Source organism: Lepus europaeus, chromosome 13 (assembly GCF_033115175.1).
Source record: "Lepus europaeus isolate LE1 chromosome 13, mLepTim1.pri, whole genome shotgun sequence".
Taxonomy (NCBI): Eukaryota; Metazoa; Chordata; class Mammalia; order Lagomorpha; family Leporidae; genus Lepus; species Lepus europaeus.
The window spans coordinates 50,771,159-50,793,712 of NC_084839.1; the positions used below are offsets into that span (position 1 = coordinate 50,771,159).

The 22,554-nt window shown below is 46.2% G+C and overlaps 1 protein-coding gene across 2 annotated transcripts in view; it reads left to right on the forward strand.

Annotated features, from left to right (window-relative positions):
- Positions 1-22,554, forward strand: part of SPTBN1 (spectrin beta, non-erythrocytic 1) — a 209,488-nt gene that overhangs the window by 93,112 nt on the left and 93,822 nt on the right. The window contains exon 1 of one of the 2 annotated variants that reach the window (XM_062209441.1): positions 3,891-4,305. The exons of the other annotated variant lie outside the window; for it this stretch is intronic. Coding sequence (XP_062065425.1) covers positions 4,197-4,305 — 109 coding nt within the window. The 5' untranslated portion in view covers positions 3,891-4,196. Of the gene's footprint in view, positions 1-3,890; positions 4,306-22,554 lie in introns of those variants that run through there. 2 annotated transcript variants of the gene reach the window in all.

Sequence of the window (22,554 nt, forward strand, 5' to 3'; positions counted from 1 at the left end):
TGTTCCAGCCAGCTCAGGTCTGAAACCTGGGCATGGAAGGCGTGCGTGGTTGGGCTGTGCCCGGAAACCCCTTCCCCTGGTCCTGTAACTCCCATCGCTAGTTGTCTTCATCACCTCTTCCATCTTGTTCTCCTCCCCCTTTCTGATAGTTTTCCAACTCCCTATAACCGGTTTTGCTTGTATTGATCTGTTGGCCTCCTGATTTGCATACCAGGTCACCTTTTCTTGACTGTCACTTCCTTGTTTTTTGCAGCAGGTGATGCCAACTACTCCTTTGCCTCTTTGAGTATCTCTCTTTTCTCTTGGATGTTCACCCTGTAACTCCCTTGGTGTGCCCACTGGCTTTCTTTTTCTTTCTCCCAAACCCAGGCCTGTTGTGTCTCTTACCCCAGCCTTTCCTTTCTAGATTTAACCCACAACCTTCTCAACTCCCACCTCTGTGCACAGGACTCTTTATTCATCCTTGAGCTTTAGTTCTAGCTCTGGGCATCTCACCTAATGGTTTTGCAAGTAATTCATATTCTGCCTGTCTAAAAGAAAATAAATGTTCAGTCCTCCCTGACACCCACCTGCCAGCTCTAAAGCCCCGAGTTTTCTCTGACCCTATCCTTTGAACCTCCCACCTGCAGCAGGTTACTGAAGACCTGTGGATGAACCCTGGGATCAGCCCATTCTTCTCCATGCCTGTTTCCACAGCCCAAGTAGTGGGTCCTTTGACCTGGACAGTGTGGCTCTCCTCCCTGTGCATTCTCAGGCACCAGTGCCGGAGGAATCATCCTTGATCCCAATGCAGGCCCTTCTCTTCATTGGCTCAGCAGTGCCCAAGGGGTCCCGGCCCAGGTTTGGGTCTCAGCTGCCTCTCATGGCTTTCCTCCTCGCTCGATCATTTCCCATGAGCCATCCAGCCAGGCAGACTTGGGCACGCACTTGTGCTGTACTAGTCAATCTGTGTTTCTATGTACGTTGCTTCCTCTGGTAGGAAAGGAAGCTTCTCCCTTGCTCCAGCACTGCCTGTGTTTCAAGGTTAGGTCAAAATGCCAGTCACTACTGAGTTCTTCTGCCTGCCTTCCTTGGCAGATGCGACCTGCTTGTCCTCCAAGCTCTTGCAGCCCGGTCCCCTAGCCCTTACCATCTCCTTTTGGTATTGGGCTGTTTGCGAATTTGTCACATCTTCTATGGCAAGCAGCTCTCCCAGTCATCGTTGAATCCTCCAAGACACACAGCACACACTGAATACTGCAAATACTGAGGAAATGAAAAACGAGTTCTCTGGCCTTCCTTTGCCCACTCTCACCCCCTGAGCCCCCCAACCCCGCTAAGTTGGAGGGGGTCAGATGGGCCTTTAGGCTGTGTCCTATTACTCCCTGGCCCCATCACACCAAATGGATTTCTCACCTCCTGCCCCTATGGAGTTATTTTCTAGCTTCGCCACCTCTCTTTTTAATGCTCACATGTGTTTGCTCTGCCTGGTTTGTTCTGAGTCTGCTCTTTGGGCTGGAGAGTGACTACACTGGTCTAGATTCTCCTACCATCATAGTGTATGTAACCTGGCTTACTAGAAATACTAGAAAGCTTATTTCATGTACTTCCCCCTACCAGAGGGAGCTGAAATGAGATACTGAATGGTGACTCATACTCTCTTAACTAAGTGGCTTAAAGGTTAAAAATAAAATCTTGTAAATTGGCAATGTACTTTGTAATCTCACTCTCTTTTTTAAAACATTTTTTAAAGATTTATTTATTTGAAAGGCAGAGACAGAGAGAATGGGAGAGAGATGATCTTCCATTCTCTGGTTCACTCCCTAAGTGGCTGCAATGCCCAGGACTGGGCCAGAGTGAAGCCAGGAGCTTCTTCCAGGTCTCATGTGGGTACAGGGGCCCAAGCACTTGGGCCATCCTCCACTGCTTTCCTAGGCACATTAGCAGGTAGCTGGATCGGAAGTACAGTGGCTGGGACTTGAACTTGCTCCCGTTTGGGATGCTGGCATCACAGGTGGTGGCTTAACCTGCTACACCACAGCACCAGCCCCTGTAATCTCATTTTCTGTGCTGTGAACTGGACACAGAGATTCACCATTTCACCAGTATATTTAATAGTGGGGGGGGGGGGGGGCTGCTAAGAAGATGTTCATATGATGAGACAATTCTCCATTCTACTTTCCTTTGGAGTTTTGATGTGATGTAGAGGGGTGGGGTGAGGGTATTGATGCAAGAAGAAGTGCATTTTGAAAAATATACTCTGGATTTCGAATACAATGGCAACTTTTAGGGCATTTTCACATCCTCCATTCAGTGACCTTGTGGAGACAGGCATTAATTATGACTCAATCTGACAGCTGAGGTTTAGAAAGAATCCAGGGTCTCTCTGGAGGTCATGGGGTGATTAAGAGGCTTGGCCAGGACAAGAAACTCAAGTCCCAGGATTCCCAGTCAAGTGCTTCTTAGAGACTTCTGCCTCCTTGGTATCCAGCTTGCTATCAGCAAAATAATTGACAGCAGTTAAGACGGCTTTAAAAAAAAAAATTCTGTACATCTTGGAGAGAAACTGATGGGGGAGGGGGCCCAGCTGTAGAAAGTCAAAGGGTGACACTGTGGATGTACTTAAAAAAAAAAAAAAATTGTGTGGCTGGAAGGGTTGGGACTGTGCAGAGTTGAGCAGTCAGCTGGGCTCTGGGTCTAACCCCAGCTGCTTACATTACAAGTGCCCCGAGACTATAGTGAACCTGGGGTGGGTGCTCTGTCTTCAGTACACATTGGAATCCTGTAGGAGTGAAAATCTTTCTTACTGTTGCTGCAGGCTCTCTAGCTAGAAATGCCAAGGTGTGTAGTACGGTGTCTGCTCTGGTGAGGAAAAAACTGAGGCGGGGGCCGAGGTGGGTGGAGAGGGGAGTAGAGTTATTTCCCAAGGAAGCATTTTGGTCCTGTTATTAGCTAGGGGGACGGTTTTGTTTTGGATTCAGATTGATGGGAGAAGCAATGAGAGGAGAGTTTTTAAAACTGGAGAATCTGAAGTGCAGAGGGCTTGTTTTACAAATCAAAGCCGGGTTTGAGGGAGGCGATGTCTGTGCCCTCATCGCCCTCCCCGGAAGGTGCGCTCCTCCCGGGCCGGGATCCTGGTGGTGTTTACCTGTGCACTTCCCTCCCACAATGCCTTGCAAGCCGGTGCGCCGATCAGTCTTCCTTACGTCGAGGCACTAGTGCAGGCCCAGCGTCGGCCCGGAAACACTTCGGGCTCAGCCCCCACGGAGGCAGCGTGGCTCTGCCGAGAGGATCCTGGAGCGAGCCCGACCTTGCACCTCGCCTCCCCGTGGCCCCGCGCCGCGCTCAGGCCGACTTGGTGGCCGGCCGCCGCGCCATTGGCGCCCTCGCTCGCCCAGGTGCGCGGCGCGCGCGGTTATCTCCGCGGCCGCTGAATAGAGGCTGAGGCGCGCGGGCCACGCTCAGCCTCCCGGCCGCCCTCCTTTTCAGGGGAGAGTAATCGGAGACTTTTCCGTTACACGAGGCTCTCAGCAAAGGATTCCGGTTCCAGCAGCTTTGTTTGGGACGGCACCACCGCGGCTCCGGCCCGCGGCGTGCGCACGCGGGGTCGGCGGCCTCCAGCCGTGCGGGACGGGTCCGGCGGGCCTCCCCCGCGCCGCTCCGCGTGGCACGGCCTGCGTTTCCTCTACAATGCTGTTATGCTAATCAGGTGACATCACCGCCCAGCACACGGCGAGTGGCTCCTGATTGAATTACAAACCGGCGGCCGCCGCGGGCAGCCGGGAGGAGGTGTGTGCGCCGCTCCCGCGAGCTCCGGGGTCGGCGCCTGCCGCACGCTCAGGATTGGCTGTATATTTTAAAAACATTTAAAGTCGGACGCGTGCCTCCTTCCTCCTCTCCCTCTCTGCCTCCCTCCGCAGTAATTTATTTCGAGCTCCTGGGCAAGGGCCGCAGAAAGGCAGGAGAGCAGCTAGGAATCAGATGCCTGAGCGGTAGAGAACTCCTCGCCTGCCTAAGGTGGACTTCCCCTGCAGCCAGCTTCCTATCAGATCACCCTGCACCCATCTCAGCCCGGGATGGGGCTCGCCTAAGGTCCTGCCTAGTCGCCGGGGCCGGGAGCCAAGCCGCGCGGAAGCCGCTGCGTGTTGGATGGGGGTAGGAGGGGGCCGGAGCAGCACTTCCTCGGTGCAGCCCACCAGGGCGTTACGCCGGGCCTAATGGAATTGCAGAGGACGTCCAGCATCTCCGGGCCGCTGTCGCCGGCGTACACGGGGCAGGTGCCGTACAACTACAACCAGCTGGAAGGCAGATTCAAGCAGCTCCAAGGTAAGCCCCCACCCGAGGCCGGGCCCGGCCTACGGGGGGTGGGTGTGGGGGTCCGAAGCTTTATTTTGTACCATATGGGACTTGACCCCTCAGGATCTGGATGACGGACTGCCGCGTGGTCCGGTCCCAGAGCCTCTGGTTGGCTGTGAGCACCCCATTCACGACTTAAGAGGAGACAACTGCTCGCACTCTCTGCTCCAGGAAAGCCACCATTTGGAGCCAGGTCTCTTACGTCTGTCTCCAGTACCAGTTCTGGCTCTCTTGGTTGTCAGTTGTTCCCTGCTCACTGCATACACATGTCCTCCTATTTAGAAAAACTATATCTTTGCCCTGAGGGGATCAAAGTTAATAGACCTATTAGTATGCAAGTATTTGATTCTTGGTTGCTGCTGGCTCCCAGCCCCCAGCCTCTTACCTCTGGGAAGCCTTAAAGGTGTAAAGTGCACTGCTAGAGACCCAGCCCTCCTGGAACAATAGCAAGGGGAAGGAGGGAGTGGTCTTTTAGTCCCTAAGCCTTCAGTAAATTACAGTTTTGATTCCGAAGCTTAATTTTAACACTTTTGATGTGTTGTATTGGGGGGCGAGCCTTCCCACCAGTTTTGTGGGCCATGTAATTTATAATGCAAGGCAGTTGTTGTCATTCCAGTGATATGGGTTGGAGTAGTTGGATCCGGTTTCTCGTCGGTATCAGGCTGGAGTAATTGAATGAGCCCAGGATTTGGCTGCACGTATTTTTAGGGAGAGTAGGATCCCGAGTGCGCTGTCTTGTGCTGTGTATTCCTGTCTGCAGCCCCTACCCAGCCAGCAGGGCCTTGCCAGCGGTGTCTCAGAGCTTATCCATGGAAAGAAAAAAAGATTCCTAACTGAAAACAGAAACGCCTTCCGTTTGGAAGCCCTCAGGCTGGGAATGGCCCTAGTACTGTTTTTTAAAAGAAGCACTGGGAGGCTGTGTGTTTCTTATTTTAACTCTCCTGCGTGCCACAGATGTGGTTCCTGTGAGGAGGAGGAGGAAGGAAGCCGCTAGGTCCCAGAATGTTTTCATTGGGAAGGGGGGTATATTTCATTCATTGGTTTATTTGTCTTGTGAAATGGTTGACAGTAAGGACACTTCTCGGGAAAACAAGAGGCAGAACAGGACGTGGTTTTAAACTGGTGGCCAGCGAAGGGGAGGCTCCGCTCCAGGGAATGCTGGCCAGTCGTTGGATCGTTCCTGCCGAAGCTCTTCCAGCGTGGACTCTGCTTTTTTTTGCTAGCTCAGGTGCGGGGAGAGCTTGTGAACGGTAAACAGTAGTTAGGAGACGTGTCCACGAGCTAGGTCTGCGTGTTGCCTCAGTCCCAGGGTCAGGAGCCCCACTCCGACCCTTCATTGTGTCCTTCCGCCGAGCCGGGAGCACCCACGAGAGGTCCTCCATCAGAACGCCTGTCACCAGGCTGCAGCCGGCCCACATCTTGTGGGCTCAGAAGGCGAAACAAGGGGCAAGTGTAGAATGGTGTGGGAAGGCTTGCGCCCCGGCTTGTGGCTAACAAAAGGCTGTTACACTGAGGGTGGAGGGTGGCTGCAAAACTGCTCACGGAGCAGGGTGGAGCTTGCACACAGGAAATGTCTTAACTGCCCTCTCTGGACCTCAGAACATTTACAATTAAAAAAAAAATTAGCTGTGCCCCTGATGTTTTACTTCGGATCCCCCCCTCCTCCCCCAGGAAATCTCTTGGAAAGGGGTGGGCTTGATGTTTTCTGGAGTGCCATTTTTAGAAAAAAAATTTTTTTTTGCTGACCTATGCCCTCTACTAAGCTTCAGATAACTTTCTTACTCTTAAATATTGTGGTTTTGAAGTTGCACAAGTTTAGTGTTGTTATTTCTATAACAGAAAACCACCCTTGTTGAGGAACTGAGACTCCAGTGAATTAACTTTCAAGTGTGGCGGGTGGTAGAAACATTTGGCCGCGTCCCTGGAGACAAATGGGACTGATTGCATTTTGAACAACCTTAGGAGAAATCTGATGAAAAAACTTCCCGTTCCCTACCCTTGGTTTTTGTTATTTTGTTCAGTATTAGTAATTCTTCCAATAATCATACATTTTTGATAACAGAGATCCTGTCTTCTGATTTAATTTTGAACATTCCCACCAGGGTGCCTTTTTCACTCTTCTGGGTATAATCTCTTCTAGCACTTAACACCCAAGTGTTGGCCAAATACTCTTCTGCATCTGTGTTTTTTTTTTATTGCCTCCTATCTGAAATTATTCATTCAGCATTTTGCCTGAGAGTGCTGTGATTTTTGTGGGAGTTATTTCTGCATTTTTGCTGGTTTCAAATATTTCCCACACTGGATCCTAAAAATCTCAAGAGGGAGACTATAGAATGATATTTGATGTTTTACTGAAGGGAAGTAGGATGTTAAAATGTGCCTGATCTATTGTGATAAAATTGTTGGTAGAGATTTATCAGCCAGTAAATAAAAGTGAGAAAAACAAAAGCTCACTGACTTAAGGAACTAAGATACAGAGTAATTATCTTTCTTTTTTTTTGTTTTTTAATATCATACTAAAGCTCCTGACATAAGATAGGACAGGCCTTTAGTCTCGGGTGGCTTCTGTATTAATCACCAACAACCAGCACACACACACACAAACACACAGAGGCACACGTCTTTCTCAAAAAATTTTTCTGCAAAAGTGTCACCTTCCTCAGTTGAATCAATTCATGTATTTTATAAAGTTGGGTTCGACAGCAACCTCAACCTCACATGTTTAGGAAGAGAGTGATTCATATCTCCTCTCCAGTTTCACATCAACTCATAATCCCTCATAGGAGAGAGTATTCATCGTGCTACTCTCCCACTCAGACAACCTGGCCTGTGCCTGTGGTGTAGATGAAATTCCAGGCTCTTAAGCCGGACATTCAAAGACTTTTCAAAAGGGCCCTAACCCTTGTACCTTCCTATTTAACTCTCACATTCCAAACCTTCCAGGCAGGATTCTGCCTTCATCTTCTACCTTGTTCCTCAGATGGCTTGCTCTTGCATGCCACCTGTGGGAATCCTTGTAGTTCGTGAAGGCTGTGCCTGTGTTCTGCTTCTCTGTAAAGCTTCTCCTTGTCTCCACTGTTGGGGTTGGTGGGAAAAGATTTCATCAGGTGCTTATCATGTAGGAGACACAGTAAGGAGCGTCTTGCTTGTGTATGTTGTCCTCGAAAGTTTTCATAGCATGCCTGTGAGGTTTTGGTGGAAAGATAGAAGTGTGTAACTTGTCTGGATCACAGACATTGTTGAGCTCAGGCTGCACATTGTTGTAACTTTTCTCCTCCTACACATCCAGATATTAATATTAGTGCTGCCTTTTTCAAAACAAATGACATGATAATCTTATGAAGTGCCCCCCTTCTCACACACACCTGGTTCCCTCTTTTGCCTGCCCCACCCCACAGAACACTGATGATGTGGTCTCTAGCAGTAAGGTTGTCATGCAGGCAGGATTTAGTTGAAAAACATCAAAATGAACTTTTCTCTGCCTTCATGATAGCCTGACCCTGACATGCAGTACATGATCTTTCTGCAAAAGGTACTTTATCTAGCTGTTCTGGCTCAATGTACCTGCACCAGGATAGAGAGAGTGAAAAATTCTAGGCCATGAATTTTTCTTTTAATTTTTTCTTTTAATTTCTTAACTCTTAAGAATATTGCTGATTTTATACCCATGAACCATGAGGAAACTGGAGTCTTAAGTTTTTACTAGATTTCCAGTTTGCTCTGCTACCCAAATGTTTGTCTTTCTTGATTTCCTAACTCTTAAGCATTTTAGGTTTACACCTGGGTATCATGAAGAACATTTGCTCTTAAGTTAGAAGTAATGGCCTTCAAATATTTCCTGCTGTGCCAGTGATAAGACTGGATAACAATAGATGTGGGTTTTGTTTTTGTTTTTGTTTTTGTTTCTGTTTTTTGGTAGGGGATGTCGAGGGAGGCAGGATTGATATAAGAAAATTGGGAGATTTAAGAAGCATAAAAGAAGAGAGCAGTTAAGATGTTGGGACAACCACATTCCATATTGTTTCATATTGGAGGCAATGGGTTCAAGTCCCACCTCTGCTTCTGATTCCAGCTCCCTGCGAGGCAGTAGTGACAACGGAAGTAACTGAGTCCCTACCACCCAAGTGGAAAACCAGGGTTGGTATCTATGCTCCTTGCTTCAGCCTGGCAGAGGGGAGTGAGCCAGGGGGGTAAAAGATCTCTGTGTCTCTACCTTTTAAATAAATAAAGGTAAGTAGATAAGAAAAAAAATTTAAAGCAAAAAGATTGCGTTTTTGGTCCTGAGATTTGCTAATACTAAATATAGATCTTATAAGTCTAGACAACTCTGTGGGATGTCACTAATACAAAACAAAAAGACTCCTTTTGCTAGTTTATCAGTTTCAGCTCAAAATTTAGAAGTTCCTAGCAAATTTGTGAATTAGAGTCCTTTTGAGTGATGTAGTAATATTAGTAATTAACATATATAGCACTTAACTTTAATAGTATCACCATGCATAATTAACTCTATGAGATTATTCAAACCACCCAGCATGGGATCTAATACTTAGTAAATCCTAACTAAGTGTGTGTTTCCTTAATATTAATAATCCTTTAGGATAGACAGTCTCTTTATTTTTTATAAAGAAACCGGTAATTAAGGTCAACCGGTATGAAGAGAATGCTCCAGAATCCAGGTGTTCTGACTCCAACTTTGATGCCCCTCCCAAAGTACCACACATGGGGGTTAGGGATGGGCCACAAACACCACCGCCCAGATAGCCTGAACCTGTTCTGCCGGCATGGAGAATTAATATGCTCAGAGAGCTGCCGTTCTCAGTGTTGGGTGGGCTAGGACAAACCAGTTCTTTCAGCCTAAGTCCAGTGTTTGGGAGATGGTTAAAAGGACTCTTGGAGGCCAATTATGTGGAGGAGGAGAGTGATAGAACACCGCTTTTCTTAGTGTGTGGGGGCGAGTGAAGTAATGGGACTCTGTGGCTGCTGAGAAAGCTTTCTGGGTGCCTCCTTGCCAGGTCTTCACCTCCTCTCATCCCTGGGAAGGGCTTTGTGCACAGCCCTGCTGCTGCTTACAAGTAGCCTCTGCCTGGCTCTCCAAAGTGCCCCCTCCTGCTGCCCTCCTGACAGCAAAACTGGGGGGGATTTGACTCCTTTCGACCTGCGCAGCTCCAGCTACTGCCCAGAACTCAAGATTTGTGAAAGCTGGCCTGTTTTCCTGCCTTTTGAGACCCTGCTCCTTTGGTTTCTTCTGCTGGGAATGATTTCATGTGTCAGGTCATTCTTGGAGATTCTGTTCAAATGAAATGTCTCTTACCCTAAGCATTCCCTCTAAGGTGAGGGAAGGTCAGAATCTCTCCTTGGGTTCCCTTCTTTTAGTCTGGGAGCCTAACCATGACACTGGAGATTTGTTAGAGATCAAATGAATGGACCACCTTATTGAGGAAGTTCTCAAATTGAGGCCCCCATTTGATAGCATCAGCATGACCTGGAAACTTGCTAAAAATGTAAATTCTCAGACCCCCCACTTTCACCTACTCAGAAACTAAGGGTTGGAATGGGCCCAGCCTGTCAGGTGGTTCCAATGAACACTAAAGTTTGAGAAACACTTCCTTATTGGATCATTTGAACAATCTTTGCCAATTTTTTTTTTTTTTTTTTACTGTGGGAGGGATAGAGGAGCAAAATATTCTAGTTGGCCCCAGGTAGGAGCAGGTGTTAGATCTGACTGCTTATTGAACAATGAAGAGTTGCGGAAGAGAATGCTAGAACAATATTGTATGATTCAGAGTGCTCCAAAACTTGAAACTTAAATTCAGAACTCTTTTGAGTGTGGCCATGACAAATCAAAAAATTTGGGATTTTGGCTATTTGGATTAGGTCTGTTCAGTTGGTGTCGTCTATGCAAATATTTCAAAGTCTGAACAAAAAAATCTTAAACACTCTGGTCATTTCAGAGAAGAGATACTCAATGTGTAGTGGCAAGGGCATTTGGCTAGAAAGGATGTGCTTTCTCCTGCAGAATTAGAGAGGCCATTTAGCATCTGTAAGGCCTCAGTCACCGCACCTGCCATATGGGGTCACTTATTTACCCCAGTTCCACCCTCTGTTGGTGTGAAGGCCACTGCAGAAAAAGAAGTTTAGGAAAAAAGCAAAGATAAAAATATTTATAGGCTCTGAGGACACAGTTTAAGTAAGACATCAAGTTTAGCTCAATTTATAGTCTTTTATAAACAATCTGTTGGCTTTAACTTTTTTTTTTATTTGAAACGCAGAGTTACAGAAAGGCAGAGGCAGAGAGAAAAGAGACAGAAAGAGGTCTTGTATCTGCTGGTTCACTCCCTAAATGGCTGCAACAGCCAGAGCTGGGCTCGATGCAAAGCCAGGAGCCAGGATTTTCTTCCAGGTCTCCCATGTTCATGCAGGGGCGCAAGAACTTGGGCCATCTTCCACTGCTTTCCCAGGCCATAACAGAGAGCTGGATCCTGGAGCAGCTAGGACTTGAACTGGCGCCTTTATGGGAAGCCGGTACTGCAGGTGACGGCTTTACCTGCTATCCATGGTGCTGGCCTCTTGGCTTTAACTTTAAAAACAAAAAAATGACTTGATACCTTGAAGTGGGAGGCAGGTCATACCTGGGCATGACCCTGTCCCAAATGTCTGAAGATCTGGGCTTTTTTTTCTTTTCTTTCGTAATATTTTTGTGTTTATTTGCAAGACATAGTTAGATAGAGAGGAAGAGACAGAAAGATCTTCCATCCACTGGTTCATTTGCAAATGGCCACAATAACAAGGGGTAGGCCAGGCCAAAGCCAGGAGTCTGGAACTCTATCCAGGTCTCCCACATGGGTGCAGGGGCCCAAGTACTGGGGCCATCCTCCACTGCTTTCCCAAGCGCATAAGCAGGGAATGGGATCAAAAGTGGAGCATCTGGGACTCAAACTGGAGTCCACAAGGGATGCTGGTGTTGCAGGCGAGGGTTTAACCCACTGCACCACAACACTGACCCCTGGGCTTGCTTTTGAGTGACTGCCAGGTCTGCTTTACAGAACTGTGTTAATCGACAGATGATACAATCTAAGTGAAGTTTCCTTTAAAATGTCCATGGACTATTAAAAATATAAAGTATGGCTGTTATTTCCATGACACAATTTTCTTTTAAGGAAAGCTACATATAGATGAACTCTTTTTTTTTTTTTTTTTGACAGGCAGAGTGGATAGTGAGAGAGAGACAGAGAGAAAGGTCTTCCTTTTTGCCGTTGGTTCACCCTCCAATGGCCGCTGCGGTCGGCGCATCTCGCCAATCCGAAGCCAGGAGGCAGGTGCTTCTCCTGGTCTCCCATGGGGTGCAGGGCCCAAGCACTTGGGCCATCCTCCACTGCACTCCCTGGCTACAGCAGAGAGCTGGCCTGGAAGAGGGGCAACCGGGATAGAATCCAGCGCCCCAACCAGGACTAGAACCCGGTGTGCCAGTGCCACAAGGCGGAGGATTAGCCTGTTAAGCCATGGCGCCAGCCTAGATGAACTCTTATCAGTTTGAGTATTGGGCAAGCATTATAGTCTAGCAGCACAGTGAGTTAAGCCCCTGCTTGGGACGTGCTCAGCCTATATCAGAGGTCAAAGTTCCAGTCCTTGCTGCTCCACTTCCAATCCAGCTTCCTGTTAATGCATCCTATGAGGCAGTGGGAAAGTGCCTTAAGTGCATGGGCTTCTGCCACCCTCATGGGATGTCCAGATGGCATTTTGGGTTCCTAACTTGGGCCCAGCCCAGCCTTGGGGACATTTGGGGAATGAACCAGCAGAGAAAGATTCTCTCTCTCTTTCTCTCTCTCTCTCTCTGATTTACTTATTTATTAGAAAGGCAGAACTACAGAAAGAGAGAGGGACACATACACATGGGGGAGAGACACAGACAGACAGACATCGAGATCTTCTGTCTGCTGGTTCACTCCCCAAATGCCCATAACAGCCATGTCTGGATCAAGCTGAAACCAGGAGCCAGGAATTTCATCTTGGTCTCCCACATGGGTGTTCCACTGCCTTCCCAGGTACATTAACAGGAAGCTGGATCAGAAGCAAAGTAGCTAAGACTCATAAACTGCCCACCCATATGGAATGCCAGTGTCACTAGCCACTAGGAAGTGATGGCTTAACCGTCTGTACCACCATGCAACTCCCACCCCGTTCCTTGCCACTCCCCCCTGTTTCTTTTTAACTCTCTTCTGGAAGATGACATGGATAGTGACAAAGCTCTAAGTTTTCAGTTAGTGATAGCTTTATAGCCATGTGAATATTTGTGCTGGAGTTACACTTGGGCACATTACCAAAATTAGCTAGGGTACATTTCAGCTAATTTTAGAGTGATTTTTCTCCCTTTTGCCTGATAGGTTTCTGTCAACTCTGAGACCCAGCTATGAAAAATTAATAACAAGAAAATAAATGATATGGGCATTGTAAGCATTACTCTAAATCCAGTGTTCTTTGCTGGATTTGGCTTAGTTAAAAATTTAGCAGTTGTGGTCGGTGCCGTGGCTCACTAGGCTAATCCTCCGCCTGCGGCACCAGCACCCTGGGTTCTAGTTCCGGCCCCGGTTGGGGCGCCGGATTCTGTCCCGGTTGCTCCTCTTCCAGTCCAGCTCTCTGTTGTGGCCCTGGAGTGCAATGGAGGATGACCCAGGTCCTTGGGCCCTGCACCCGCATGGGAGACCAGGAGAAGCGCCTGGCTTCAGATCGGTGCAGTGCGCCGGCCGTGGCAGCCATTTGGGGGATGAACCAACGGAAAAGGAAGACCTTTCTCTCTGTCTGTGTCTCTCTCACATTGTCTTACTCTGCCTGTCCAAAAAAAAAAAATTAAAAATTGGCAGTTGTTAAACCAATTTATGGATGTAAAGGGTATGTTGTTAAAAAATAAAAGGAAGACCTTTCTCTCTGTCTCTCTCTCTCTCACTAACTCTGTCCAAAAAAAAAAAAACCTTTTAGTTACTAATTTAGCCTGCTTTATACCAAGATTGATCCTAATAAACAAAATATCAAAATAATAATGACTTTTTAAAAAATACAGTGCTTACTCTTGTTTATTCTAATTTATTATTTACAAATATTTATTGATTGCTTGCTTTTTGATAAACAGTTGTCCGTGTTAACAAGTGTGGGTAAGCACATTATAGCTATGTCAGAAGTGTTGGCTGAGCCGACCAATAAACAGAAACAAATGGAAAAATAAGCTTGTTCCCTGTGAGGGAGCATATAGGAGTTCAGGCAGATGCCTGGTAGGTACTGCTTAGAGAGCAGAGGAAGGAAGTGTGGTAGGAGGGGGTCTGGAAGGACGCAGGGCCCCTTGACTAAGGAGTTTGGGTGTATGTCGGCCAGTAGGAAGCCACTGAAGGATTTTAATTAGGAGAGTGACTTGTTCTGGCTTTTTTGTTTTTGTTTTTAAGAAAGATTAGTGTGACGCCTGAGTGTGTTGATAGTTTTGGAGGATGGAGGTCAGGAGAGGAGGCAGGAGATCAGTATTGGATTTGTTGTTGCCTTCTTGAATTTTGACTCCGTGATGCTCAGATCCTGTGATTCAGCATAGACTCTGAATGGCGTGGGGTTTGTAGAGATGCAGCATTGCAGGCCCACCCGGACCTTACTGAGGCAGAACCTCAATTAACATGATCGCTATGGTGTTGTGATCATGTTCAAGCTTAGGAAACACTGCCTGGGAAGTTACCTCTACCTGTCCCTCCAACCGCACCCCTACAGACAGAGAAGGAAACAGTTCTGGAAAGGTAACAACCTTTCTGAGTCTATGTATTTTATGTGTAGTCCACATTAAATGTAGTTTTTTCATTTTTTAAATAGACCAGATCATGTCAACTGACTGTAAAAACAATCTCAAGTATCTAAATGCATAATATATTTTTAAAGATTTATTTATTTGAAAGAGTTACAGAGAGAGGTAGAGACAGAGAGGTCTTCCATCTGCTGGTTCACTTACCAAATGGCCACAATGGCCAGAGCTGAGCAGATCTGAAGCCAGGAACCAGGAGCCAGAAGCCAGGAGCTTCTTTTGGGTCTGCCACACAAGTGCAGGGGCCCAAGGACCTGAACCACCTTCCACTGCTTTCCCAGGCCATGGCAGAGAGCTGGATCAGAATTGGAGCATCTGGAACTTGAACCAGCACCCATATGGGATGCCTGCACTGCAGGTGGCAGCTTTACCTGCTATGCCACAGCACTCGCCCAGCCCCTGAATGCATAATATTTAATTAAAGAAGGTTTAGTATGACTTTAGGAGACTACAGGACTTTAAAGCATGATTGGCTAATTCCTGGCTTTCTTAAATCTATGGAATCTGGCTTGGATTTTCCTCCTGGCTAATCTTGCAGTTCTAGAAATTTACAAAGTTAAAAAAGTAAGTTTAGTTTACCCCATTGGGTATTAATGGATAATTACAAAAATACTTTGGGCCAGTTTCTCTACATTCTTTCAAGATTGCAATATGGTGACCTGGGAAGTAGAGGCTTATTAGTCCATATCTGCTTTATGATTTAAACCTTTTGAATACTTTTAAACTATTTAAAAATGAAACACAAATACCCCACTTCCTCCACCTGCTTAGTAGGATGATCCTTGGTAGGATGTTGTGGTTCTTGGAGCTGGTTCAACTTCAGTCCAGTTTCATGCACGTGAAACCTCCATGTCTAAAGTGCCTTCAGGTTCTGGTGTTAAAAATGGATTTGAAATACCTTGAATACCTATTCCTTGATGAGTGCTCATTCCTTCTGAATCTGCAGTTGAAGCTTTAAAATTACTGGTTATTGATTAGGTAGGGGAGAAAAAGCATCTGCTAAAACTTGTGGTTCTGAAGTTTTTACAGAAGAAGGAAAAGAGGTAGAAGAGAGGAGTGACTTTTGTTTATTGCCTGGCACCACTCCAGAACCTTCCTGAGGGAAAGAGCCGTGAAGCAGTCATAGGGAGATGACTCAGGTGATGTTCTTTCAAAGGCAGAGTTGAAGGTCACTAATGGACAAAGTTACATTTTTAGCTGTTCCTTTGTATTACTCTAGGCATTTTTTGGTATATTTACTACTCCACACCAGGGCGACGCTTTTAAAATAAATAAATGAAAGAATAGTTAAGGTAAGATCCTGCAGTCACAGAAAATTTTAACTCCAGTAGTTTTGTCTCTCACACAGATACAAGTTTCACCTGTTGTTACTATTACACAGATTTGGTTTTGTCTTGATTTCTTCTTATTTTTCACCTAATGTTACATCTCAAGTTTATCATATGTGATTATTTCTATGCCTATTGCCAAAGTGTTTTGCAAATCAGAACAATTTGTAAGTTTTTTTTTTTTTTTTTTTTTTTACACCAATCTAAGCTTGTTTGTTCTTCTAGGACATAGGGATAACATAAATTGAATGTAAAGAGATTGTCCTATGAATTAGGTGAGGTTTTCTTTGGAAACTGTCTGGCTCGTTTATCCACAGCAACCCTTGTTAATGCAGGGCCCGCAGGAGTGAGCCGTTTGAACTTGAGCAAAGTGCCCAGCCCCCACCCTCACCCCTGAAACCTGTTCTGGGTGTGGTTTCCTTTGGTGTGTTAGAGTGTTTAGCTTGCCTGAGGATGCACCCGACTGAAACACCCCCTCTTTCCTTTAGAAAGAACACAAGGTTGACGGTAGTCATGTGAGCCTGGTAACTTTTGATGTTGGTAGGTCGCAGTGATGGTGCCTCGCCCAAGTTCATAAAAAGCATCAGGGGCAGCTACTGCTGAAGCTGGGGCATCCAACACTGTCAGAGAGCACAGCACCACTGTAGCCTAATACTAACCACCCTCTATCGATACAGTGAATGCCTCTACTGTGTTTGCTTTTGAAAGGCCTTTCTTAGCCTTTCTCTGTCTCCCCCAGCCCTGTTTTCAAGAGGCACAAGACCTTTAAGTAGCAAATACAGTAATCACAGTAGCGCAGAGACACAGGCCAGCCTATATTTGGTTTCACAAAGGCCTTGTGAAAGATCTGTCTTCAAAGTCCCCTTTTAATGCTGAAATGATGCAAGTGGAAAGTTAATTTGAGGATCACTGAGGCAAGCTTTATTCATGAATAATGTGAGCAAAACATAAGTAAAGTCTAGAGCTTCTGTTCTTCGCTGGTGGCAAGGAAATTACATAGCTATGTCATTATTTGGATGGCTAGACCCCCACCCCCTCCCCAAGAATGTAATGGCTATGGAATTTTGGAGTGGGAGATACCCTTTGAAGCACAGACCGATTGCAGGGGTGTGTGCATTTGTGTGTTTTGCCTGAAATTCTCATACAAACCATCGACATGATCTGGGTGGCACTGATGTGCAGACGGTGATTCCAGCCAGCATGGTAGAAGACCAGACAACCTCTTGGAATGTGGCCTGTTGGCCTGAATGTTTTTGAATTAGGTTTCTTTTTTTAGTAAGAGAAATTTTGAAGGTCTATTTTATTTTTAAGTTTTTAAGGTCTGTTTTAAATTTACTTTATCTTTGGAAGTCTGTCTAGTCTGTTGAACTGTTAAATGCCAACGAGGTTCTATAGATTGCTAGCTTGAGTGTATAGTGTTTGAGAAATGAATACTAGTCTTAGGCAAAGTGTGTTTCTGGTTCTTGAAAATGGTGCCCTGATTTCTATTGAGGGAGACATTTATTCCTATAGAGGTTTAAACAACTTGCTTCAAGATTCAGTCCTGTAGTGGTAGAGGGAGATTATGTGTTATCTGCAAACAACTGCTCAGCAGATGAAATCCCAGCTGCACAGGGGAACAGTGAAGGGAGAGTAATCCAGAACCTGGCAGCTGCAGGGGTGCGATGAAGAAGCTGTCAGGGCCTGTGGGACGTTTTCTCTCTCAATTCGAGAAACATGAGGAGAGCACATGGGCCAAGGCTCTGTGTAAGCCCACATTCAGATCCTGGTTCCGCTGTTGGCTTCACCGAGCCTCATTTTTTTCCTCTGGGAAGAAACAGCCCTTGGAGGTGGTTGTGGAGAGCAAATTAGGTATATTGTATTAATAGGGTGGCCAGTCCATCCCAGGTTGCCAGAGATTGGGGGTGACGTTACCACCAAACATTCCACTTCTCAGGCACACTAGACAGTGGGTCATTTTAATTGTATATGAAGGGGCCGAGGACAGTGGCTACACGTGGGATGTTTTATCTTCATTCCTTCTAGAGCCTGGTACATAAATAAATAAGTAAGTAAGTAAGTGAATAATTGGATGTAGTAAAGGAACGGAAGCAGCAGTTAGCTGATAGTCCTCCCTGGTGTGTCCTCTCTCCTGAGGAAGAGAGGCGGCATTACCAGCTACTTAATAAAAAATGTATTGAATGGAAGAATGAATCACTCATTATAAGGATTTTGTCTCTGTGATGTGACCAAACGGTAACTTCAGGAATGGCTTAGGTTGGGCTTATTTGCTTTTTGATAAAATGACATTTTATGAGACTTCAGTGACAGCCTGCCCTCTATGAACATCCTGCACAGGAGCTTCCTTGCACACTCCCTAGGACTCAGCAGGGTGCTAGGGAATTTTCTTAGCTTTGGCTTGGAGAGAGGAAGGGCAGCCTACAGGAAGTACCAAAGTGCTTGGAGAGAAATCGTTTCCTGGAAACGACCTCAGATTGTCCCTAACCCACCATCCCCCCCACTTTTTTTTGCCTTAGAGGTGTGAGTAGAGGAGGTGGACCAGGAGAAAGTTTAAGGGGTCGCACAAGTATAATCTAGTTACATAAATGGAAAAAATGTACCCTATGAAACCAAAATCCATTTTTGGAGGTGTGGTAGCCATTCAGATTTTTATATTGTATGGCCATAAAGCAAACGTAACTGCTCCAACTGTGAATGCGTCTTTGCTCACCAGACACCATGAGTCATGCTTTTCCAAAAGCCAAGCAGTTCAATCAGACCCTGAGTAAATAGAGGCAGGGCCTCAGAATTTTAGATAACGTATTCATGTGCAAACTTGGCCTTTTCAACCAGAGAAATATCTGAGAGAAAGATGGTTTTGACCCAGAAACTACTTCCCAGCCCTTGGGGCCTCTTGATCCACATCCGCCTTTTTGTTTTTTATTTTATTTTTTTATTTGAAAGGCAGAGACAGAAAAACAGCCAGTTATACAGAGTGCTACCATCCACTGGCTCACTGTCCAAATGCCCACAACATGTGGGGCCAAAGCCAGGAGCCAAAGGCTATCCACCATGTGTAGGAGGCAGGAACACAATTACTTGAACTATCACTGCTGCCTCCCAGGGTTTTCATCGAGGGGAAGTTGGAGTAAGGAGCTGGACCCAGGAATCAGACCCAGGAACTGTGATGTAGCATGAGAATTTCGTAACTGAGAGACTAGATCGCATCCCCTAAACACACACTCGTGCGCGCGCGCGCACACACACACACACAAATCTGTTTTTCCTCTGCAAGTCTGTGATTGCAATTTTGAGATGGGAGGTTATTTTTTCACTTGAAATACACAGAAGTAATTTTTAAAAGTCACACTCATTCAGCAGTGTGCTTGCCTGTAGCCAGCACACTGGGAGTTCTTGGCCACAGCACCATGTTGCTCATTACAGTCTCATTCACAGTAGTAAGTTCAGGTAGCTTTTGGGAAGGCAGAAGGCTGGCATTGATGGGAGGGACACCAGATCAGTAACCTGCTAGCTTAAGCCCCAGGTGAAATGGGGGTGGGAGGGACTCTAGGAGTTGCTGCCTTCATGAGCATTTACCACCCAGGTGCTGGAGGTGGATGGGAGGGCAGTCCAGATCCCAGCAGATCCCCATCTCATCCATTGTTATCAAGCCATTCCAGACTGACCTTTCTTACCTCATTTTCCTATGAGCTCATAGTTGTCCGCAAACATGAATTGTATCACTGATCCTGCTCCCTATTTCATAAGGACAGCTCTTGCTCAGCGTTTCAGAAACGGGAAAGTAAGGCACAGGCCCCTAATTCAGCAGTTGATTTGGGATCTTCCCTCTCTGGTTCCCCTCCCACAGTGGGAATTCCCAGTGTAACTCATTTGCCGAGGTTCCCCATGTTAAAAACAAACCAAGTTAGGGGCTGGCACTGCGGTGCAGTGGGTTAAAGCCACCGCTTGCAGTACTGGCATCCCGTATGGGTACCAGTTTGTATCCTGGCTGCTCCTCTTCTGATTAGACTCTCTGCTATGGCCTGGGAAAGCAGTGGAGGATGGCCCAGGTCCGTGGGTTCCTGCACCCACGTGGGAGACCCAAAAGAAGCTCCTGGCTCCTGGCTTCAGATCAGCTCAGCTCTGGCTGTTGCTGTCATGTGGGGAGTGAACCAGCAGATGGAAGACCTCTCTCTCTCTCTCTCTTTCTCTCTGGCTCTCTCTCTCTCTGTAACTCTGTGTTTCAAATAAATTAATTAAATCTTTTTAAAAAAAAAAGCTTTGAACAAGGAGACCCGCTTGTTAAAACTGTAATTAGTGGGATGACTCATCCCTGCTTTAATATTCTACCTTATGGGCTCTTTGCTGGGCACTGGAGTTGCAGGGAAGCTGACAATTTAAGAGACCAGAAAATAGATAGCATTTTTTTTGGAATGGGATTTGACTGGGTATATGTAAAGAAAAGGGTGTGGGCTTTATATACTTGTAAATTGGAGGACACCTGCCCTCCCTCCCTCTTCCAGGGTTGCTGCGCCAATCCATGGTAATCATGTGTGTGAACCAGACATCTATGGAAAATGCAAACTCATCATCAAATGTAAGAAATTTTTATGGGGCAACAAATGTCAAGGCTATGTTTGTTCTCAGGTCCACTCTCCTGGTCAGGTATCTGCTGATGAAGGAAAAAGACATCTGTGCAGTTACCACAGCCAACATTTACTGGACGTTATATGCCCCAGACTCTGTGCTGTTTATTAAAGGCATTATCTCATTTTATGCTGGAGATAGGGGCACTGTTATCTCTGTTTACAGATGAGGAAACCCAGGTTTTGGAGAGATGAAGTAACTTGTTCAGTGTCATCCAGCTATTAAGTAGTAGAGCTGGCTCACTGTTCTTGAAGCCCTAGCATTATGCCATTACTCCACACTGCTTCTCCAGAGATAGTTATCTTCTTGGGAGGATTTAGGTGTGGCTGGGTGTGGCTGGAGCATTTGGAATGTCATCTCCAACAGCAGCCAGCATAGTTGCCTTTGAAGTAAGGTCCTTAGCCCCAGCCTTTCAGAGAAGCATCCTCCCTTTTGAGGAGTCATATTTATGATGTGGTTTCTTTCCTCCTGATAAGCTGCTTCTTGAGGCGCCTGAGCCACCCTCGGTTCACGATGGGTCCTACTTAAGTGGGCCCCATTGGTAAATCAGAGGTGCTGGGAGGGCCTGCTAAGAGCAGTCTGGTTTGGAGTCAGAGGTCACACATTTCCCACCACCTTGCCCATAAGTCTGCTGGTATCTGTGATATAGAAGCTGAACCACAAGCTTCTGTCTCCATCCCCATCAAACATGACTTTTTTAAAAAGTTCTGGGGAAGCTTTCCAGCGTAAGACAGGTATGAACCAGGCACCTTCACATGCGTAGTATTTATCCTGTGAGTAACTCTGTGAGGTGTGTGGTGTCGTATCTGCCCTGTAGGTTGAGGAACCTGAGGATCAGGGAAAAGGTGAAATGAGGCAGCGCCAAAGAACCAGTCAGTGACAAGGTGGGTGACTGTAAAACTCTGCAGCAGGAGGGGGCTGTTTTCAGCGTTTCTTTGAACTTAATGCATGTGCTTTTTCTAAATTGGTGAAGCCACATAGCAAAGTATGGCAAACATATCTGCCAGCACATTAGTAGATTGTACCGGGATTGTAATTTTTGTTTTAAACTCAGAGCATTGTGTATTTGATTTTCTTATTAGCAATTCAGCCATATTCCCAGGTTTTTAAGTGTGTCACACCTGTGATGCTGGGTTTCCCATATGAGCAGAAGTTTAAGTCCAGATGCTCCACTTCTGATCCAGTTCCCTGCTAACATGCCTGGAAAAGCAGTGGAAGATGGACCAAGTCCTTGGGCCCTTGCTACCCACATGGGAGACCAGGTGGAGTTCCAGTCTCCTGGTTTTAGCCTGACCTAGCCCTGGCCATTGCAGCCATTTGGGAAGTGAACCAGCAGATAGACGATCTCTCACTTACTTTCTCAGTAATTCTGCCCTTCAAATAAATAAATAAACCTTAGGAAAAAAAGAAAATTACCCTTAAAAAAACAAACTTGTGGAGACAAAGTGTTTCACACCTAATCTAACAACAAAAGGAATATGTGTCTGAAAAATAGAAGGCTCAGGCTGGGCATTGTGGCAGCGGTTATGCCACTGCTTTGGATGTCCACATCCCATCTCAAAGTGATTTGGTTAGAGTCCCTCTTCCGCTTACAATCTAGCTTCCTGCTAACATGCACCCTGGGAGTTGGAGTTCCTGGTTTCTGGCATCAGCCTGGCCCAATCCTGTCTGTTGCAGGCATTTGGGGAATGAACTAGCTAATGGAAGATCTCCCTGTCTGTCTCTCTCTCTCATCCTTTGCCTTTCAGATAAATAAAATATAAAAAATGGAAGGCTCACGCATCAGATTTTACAAATATACATTTCTAGTAAAGCCTTTACTACTGATGAGTAAATCCTTCCATTGAAAATGCAGTCAGCTAATTTGCTTATCATTCATAGTGTGAGAGCATAATACTGGGGGATGAGTAATGCTTCTGCGTATCTTGAAGGGCAGAACTGACATCCACTCACGGTGGGTACTATGTCTGGTAAATGCAGTTTGAGTATTTGGAGGGATGTTATTTGAGCCATTCCGTAGCCTAAATGCAGGTGATACTGAACATTGGTGTATCACGATCCCATTGAATAGAGACATGGACTTGGACCTGCTGCTAGTGGCTGTGAGAGCACTGGATCTTGAGCTGCTGGATGAAAATACCTATAGACTGACATGTGTTGTGATGCATGGAAGTGGTGACTGAACGAGGACCAGTCTGCGTGATGGCTCTGCTTCAAGATATCCAGAACTCACCTGAATGAGTCCACAAACTTGTGAACCACAAGGAGAGGGGGGAAATGTAGGAAAGCTGGGCCCCAATATGCCTCTGCTCATGAGAACCTTCCTCCTTGCTCCTGAGACAGAAATTAACAGGTGACTTAAGAAACATATTTGAGTGGGTGTGTAGGGCAGCATGCAAAACTTGATAACAGTATAATTATGGCAGCAGGGTGATA